The sequence below is a fragment of the Austrofundulus limnaeus genome, unplaced genomic scaffold (genome assembly GCF_001266775.1).
Source record: "Austrofundulus limnaeus strain Quisiro unplaced genomic scaffold, Austrofundulus_limnaeus-1.0 Scaffold45, whole genome shotgun sequence".
NCBI lineage: Eukaryota > Metazoa > Chordata > Actinopteri > Cyprinodontiformes > Rivulidae > Austrofundulus > Austrofundulus limnaeus.
In genome coordinates, this window is record NW_013952447.1 from 2,092,683 (window position 1) to 2,098,848 (window position 6,166).

At 38.2% G+C, this 6,166-nt stretch overlaps 2 protein-coding genes across 2 annotated transcripts in view; one reads left to right on the top strand and one right to left on the bottom strand.

The window, feature by feature from the left end:
* c2cd2 (C2 calcium dependent domain containing 2) overlaps positions 1–4,697 on the bottom strand; it is a 43,375-nt gene extending 38,678 nt beyond the window's left edge. The window contains exons 1-2 of the mRNA XM_014007912.1: positions 3,911–4,697; positions 1,655–1,750 (exon numbers count right to left, since the gene is read on the bottom strand). Coding sequence (XP_013863366.1) covers positions 1,655–1,750; positions 3,911–4,195 — 381 coding nt within the window. The 5' untranslated portion in view covers positions 4,196–4,697. The remainder of the gene's footprint in view (positions 1–1,654; positions 1,751–3,910) is intronic.
* A 327-nt stretch (positions 4,698–5,024) lies between these two features.
* The window catches only part of atg101 (autophagy related 101), an 8,563-nt gene continuing 7,421 nt past the window's right edge, over positions 5,025–6,166 (top strand). The window contains exon 1 of the mRNA XM_014007914.1: positions 5,025–5,468. Within this exon, the coding sequence (XP_013863368.1) occupies positions 5,217–5,468 (252 nt within the window). The 5' untranslated portion in view covers positions 5,025–5,216. The remainder of the gene's footprint in view (positions 5,469–6,166) is intronic.

The window sequence follows — 6,166 nt, forward strand, 5'->3', positions numbered from 1 at the left end:
TTAAATTCCAGTGAAATATATTTATGTTTGTGGTTGTAATGTGACAAAATATGGAAAAGTTCAAGGGGTATGAATACTTTTGCAAACCACTGTAGGTTTTCATTTTGACCTTCTAGGGGGAAAAGTTTGGGCACCATTGATACAAGGCCAAAAAGGTTTGTTATTACTTTATTGAACTTTAAACAATACAAAAATCCAAATGTTTTAGAAAAAAGCTAACATACATCATGTAAACATCTAAATCACGTGAGAACTAGAAGTAGCTGTAAAAGGCTGACACTTGTGTATAAATAGATTACCCTGCATCCTTTGAAGATTGTGTGGAAAACCCTTCCCTCCAGTCATTTCTCACTGGAAGTTACATAAATRATGTCCACATTTTTAGGCTGACAAAACTCCCTGTCAATAATATTTATTGTGACACAAAGCAGAAGTGGGACCATGTTGTCAGTCTACAAAAGATTAGTTTTTTTTTTACTTCTTGTGCAGTTTGTGTAAGTTCTGTGTTCAAGCTTTATAACCATTTTCCCATTTCAGGTATATTTTCAAAGCAAAATTACAGCACCATATTATACAGACCTGGCACACTTATTACATCATATCTGGTTGCAATGTGATGAGTTTCTCTTTGGTTTAAAGTTTATTCTCATTGTTCATGGACCTGTACTGTTCACTGTGGGCTGTAATGTGCTGTACCAATCACAGGACTATAATCTGAGCAGCTTTTTGTCCCCTTATGTTTGTCTAATTAAACCCAGTGCTGATGTTACATTCTCAGAGAAGTTGTGTAAAACAGATGATGGCTGCAGTATTTCAGTGGAAGTTTATGTGTTAAAATACTCATGTAATTTCCCTTTGGAATCAATAAAGTATTTTGAATTGAACTGAATATTCTGTCTTAGCTTGGACATAAGGCTCTGTGACGTCATTCAATAATATATTTCTTCCATACTACATCTGTTAGGTAATTAGGCTTATTAAGCATGGTGTACCAAGAAACTGCACAAAAAATATGTTCCATGCTAATCAAAGCAGATAAATGAGCTCCAATCGCAAAACCATTTTGGAATTTTACATTTAATGTTTCACTCAAAAAGGATTTAAGTGCCAGATCAAAACTAGGTGATACTGGAAAAATAATTAATCACGATTAATTGTGGCATTTCATCGAAAATTATTAATATGATGATTAATAGATGACAATTACACGACTTTAAGTCATTTACTCTGTGATCTAAAATTAAACTTACATATCATCAGTCGAACTAACTTAAATTAGTAAGCTGTGAATTGAAACTCACTTTTTCACCTATGCGGAGTGGCAGCAAATTTTTAGTAACGCAACATGCCACAGGATCACAGTGAGAGTGCATTGCACACTAACATGTCATGTGGCACTATTTCAAGTAATTGCAAAGTGGCAAATATTAATTGTTGACAGTTTTTTCTGGTGATTATTTGAACATTTTTTTTATTTTGTTCAACTCTAATCTAAACAGGACTTAACTTTTTTTCTAATAACATCAAGATAACTGGCAAACATGTGACGGCAAATAGTTATATTTAGATGTTTAATGGAGCTCGACATTTTCTTTAACAAATCAAGTGCAACACAGACAAAAAAATAAATAAAAAAGCACACCCCTTTGTTTACCTTGTTTCGAGCTGTCTTCCGAAAGCTGGACACCTTGTCAATGGTGAGTTCTGATGCTTCAAGGCCATCCTCTTCAAATACAAACACAACAGCACCCTGGTGAACAAGAAGACATGGATATTAAGAACTAGAACATTAAATAAATAAATAAATAAATAAATAAATAAATAAATAAATAAATAAATAATCTGAAGGGTGCTGATACAGCTGCTACCTAAAATTCCAGTGCAACTGTATAATAATCTGAGCTGTGAAAAATGGCTACATTTTGATATTAAAATATTTTATAAGTGTGAAGTGAAGCAAAAAAATGTCAAAGCTCGTGTCAGTGGTGCATTGCCTGGTAACCACACAGTGTCTGTCACTCCCTAATAAAGACAGGCAGACAGACATGCAGACTGAAAAAGTAAGCCTCGGTCGCTTCATGAAAATTACAAGTTGGATCTTTAATATTCTGGAACGGTAAGCAGCAGAGGACTCTGGCATAAATGTTCTTTGGGTTGTTTTTTTTTTAATATAACAAAAAACCTTTTACGTCCAGGTTTGAAGAGAACATTTTGAGCTAAAATATAGGTCCACAGACTGTAACAACTCTGCAATCTGGGGGGATTTGAAAGAAGAACAAGTCTTATAACAGTGAGAGATACGCTGCATTAAAGAAGATTAAAATGTATATATTGATGTATAATTTGTAAATTAATAAGAGTRGTGGAAGCAAGAAGAGGTTTAGTTTGAAAATGTTAGTTTAAAAGCAAAAAATGACAACTGTCAGTTGAACATTCAACTTAAAGAGATCCACGATTAGTTGTAACATTAAACTTTATTTGATAAACATTTATTTTAACTGTAAAATAAAGACTGTAAAAATACTGTAGGCTGTTTAGTTTTGTAAATTTTTTAAAATATTTTTTAACACGGACGGAGTCATTTTATTTACACGCAAAGCATTCTGGGTAAATGATGACATCAACTAGGTCATCGGTGTGAGGCTGCTAGTGAGCTATATCCACCCTGAAGGTTAATCTTGGACAATATCTGATGATCGACTCTTTTAAATGAAACCAGAGAGCGTTGACAGAGAGGAGAAGGTAGAAATGACAGCCTGTAACTGAAAATATGGATGGAGGACAACAGAGCTGCTTCATGGAAGAAGAACCTCAGCTTAGCCCGTTAGCCTTTGCACTAGCGCCCACGCTATATTGCATTATATGTATTAGCTCGGCGCTAGTGCTACAAACAAGCTAAACTGAGGTCCTCCATCCATATTTTCAGTTACAGGCCGAGTCATTTTTGTGTTCCCCTCTGWCATGTGGATGGAGGACCTCAGTGATGAGAGGAGAATGTGTAGCGCTGAGCTAATACATATACTGTATATGGTGATAGCGTCGGGGCTAACGCTAAAGCTAACAGGCTAAGCTGAGGTTCTTCTTCCATGAAGCAGCTCTGTTGTCCTCCATCTATATTTTCAGTTACAGGCTGAGTCATTTCTACCTTCTCCTCTCTGTCAACGCTCTCTGGTTTCATTTAAAAGAGTCGATCGTCAGATATTGTCCAAGATTAACCTTCAGGGTGGATATAGCTCGCTAGCAGCCTCGCACTGATGACCTAGTTGATGTCATCATTTACCCAGAATGCTTTGCATGTAAATAAAATGGCCCCGTCCGTGTAATAAAAACTTAACATCCTACAGTATTTTCACAGTCTTTATTTTACAGTTACAGTAAATGGTTATCATATAAAGTCTAATGTTACAACTAATCGGGGATCCCTTTAAACTATGATTGTGTACAAAACATTAAACATATCAACGTGCCAGTTAGCACAAATCCAACTTTTTGTGACCTATTTAAACTTCGAATTATGTTTCTGCTGTGAAATAGGTCTGAACTATAGAGTTGCCAAAAGGGCTGGGTTTCAATGTGTTTCTCATTGGCACCAATACCAGAAATGTAATTTGCGTAAGTGGCACTGATTGTGTGAAGGCTGCCATTGATAAGCCATACTGTGTTAAATTGGCAACATGTTTCTAACTTGGGAAATCCAACAAACAAAACAACAACAGAGGATAGTTCAGATGTGATGCAAGAGGACTCCAATTTCAAGGCTCCATTGTTGCAAAAATAATCCCTTATGGCAATTTATGAGGCTGAGTGAAACTTGAATGTCTTTATGGAGATGTTTATGATTCATACAAGCACTTTCTTTTGTGTGTGAGTCACCTACCACACATTAGAGACAGGTAGGGGTGACACTTACCCCACTCCTGCTTGACTCCTCATTCAATGCCTTGCACCAAGCCCCCCTCCACTGACTCCTCAAGCTGCCCAGTGACAGCGCCCACCTCAGCAGCGCTGCTGCTTCCTCCTCCGCTGCATCGTCCTCCGCTGCTCCCTGTCTTTTCCCTGCGATCCCGAGCTGGAAATACTGGGCGAAGTACAGAGCCAGAGTAAGCAGGGATACGATGAAGAGAGTCACCATGCACAGCCACTGCGGGTCCTCCAAACCAAAATTATATGAGCTGGAACTTTCCGAGTCTGACATCCTCTTCGTAAATGACGGTCAAATCGATCAAAGGATCGGCGAAATCAATATCGCCCTAACAGATAACAGCGCTGATATCAACCCCCCAATGCAAATTCTGCTTATTAGTATTCATACTGCACTACTGGCGACTTTAAAAGCTACGCAGTGGTGTCTGTGTWGCTACCTGTAGAAAATTTAGACTATTGTCGGGAGATAAATGCAGGTTTAAACAACCGAGCAGCTGAACGTCACTCTTCTTTCATTTACGATGCCTGTGTTAGCTTAGTTGGCTAATCTTCGAAACGGTACGTTCAACTAGCAATTTCCAATTAGCTAAGAGAGCGCCGAAAGTTTCACAAACGATTTTATTTCCAAAGTCTGCGCCTATACTCCACCGGCCGACATCCAGATTTGAAGTAAGAGTCCCAGTAAAACATCCTGAAGTCGAGGGAGTTCAGTCCATCCCGCTAGGATTGGTTTGCTGCTCAGTCCGACTGGACAAAGTTGCATTCGGAAGACGGATACATGACGCAAACTCTAACTCCCACAATGCAACGCGTTCAGCGATTTTTTTTATGTGTATCGTCGTACGAAATGAAGACATTTTATGTTAATGAGTTATGGTGTGAGTTTTACCAGATCAGTTCAATTAAGTTTTGAATTTAGTGCTATGTTTGGTTATTTAAGTTCACAAAAATTCGATATTGGTGTGGCAAAGTGATCAGAATAGGTGTTTTGTGCTTCGCGGCTTTCCGTAGATTGTCTTGTTATTTTGCTGCCATCATTACATCCTGATGACAGTAAACATTAGCTAGCTATGTTTTGTGTTTGTGTTAAATACACATAGGTGAAGGTAAAGTTGTCGGAATACCTAAGTTAATGACTTGTTAAAGTAGAAAACGGTGTTCGATAGTTTCCCATTTGTAAAGGTAAACAAACAACCTTCGAGGGCTTCGTCATCAGGTCTTGTGAGCTTCTAACTCGGTCAGCTAAAGTCTCCCTGCTTGGGATTTTAAATGGAAACAAGTTTAATTTGGCCATGAATTGTCGCTCGGAAGTCCTTGAGGTAACCGTGGAAGCTCGGCAGGTGGAGGAAGCGATGCTGGCTTTGTTGCACACCATTTTACTGCACCGCAGCACGGGCAAGTTTCACTACAAAAAGGAGGGCACGTACTCCATCGGCACCGTGGGCACCCAGGACATCGACTGCGATTTCATCGAGTTCACCTTCGTCAGGGTGTCTTCTGAGGAACTGGACAGGGTTATCAGGAAGACTGTGTCTGAATTCAAGGTAATAATTAGCGCTTTAGTGTCTGATTATTGACTGTCATGTCGAGGGAAGAAGGCCTGTAATTTACGTGCCGCCTGCCCCCAGTTTAGTCCTGTGTCTCGTTTTGCAGCTTTGAAATAAAACATGGAAATTATACATCAGAGCATGCATCTCAGTCAGGAAGAGTGTTCTTTGACATTAGGTTATGCTGTGTCATACAAGTAGAGAAAATACTAAACAAAACAAGACTGCAACTAAAAACAATATTTGTTATGAAGAGAGTTTTGGTAAAACACAGGAGAAAATCCAGCCCTCTTTGGAGCTCCATAGCACAGACCTACTTCACAGTAGAAACCTGAGTCAACATTTACAATGGTCACAGAGAGTTGGACTTTACATGTCTGAACTGGTATTTTGATATCTTTTACGGTTTTGTACTCAATCATAGTTTTATTGTGATTTTTTCTTTCAGATTTTTCCCCACAGCTTTGGACTATTAATGTTGGATTTTTAAGTAGTCTAAAAACTTTGAGTATTTTATAAACATAAAATAAACATACTTATTTGTTAGCAGTGTTTCCCAAAGTTGGGGTCGGGACCAACATCAAGGTGGGGTCCCGAAAAGATTTTCTGAATTAATTACATCTTTGCCTTAGTTGTTACAAAGGAGTGAGGTTAGTATATTTAAAATGGATAAATGTAGTATAAAAATATTGTTA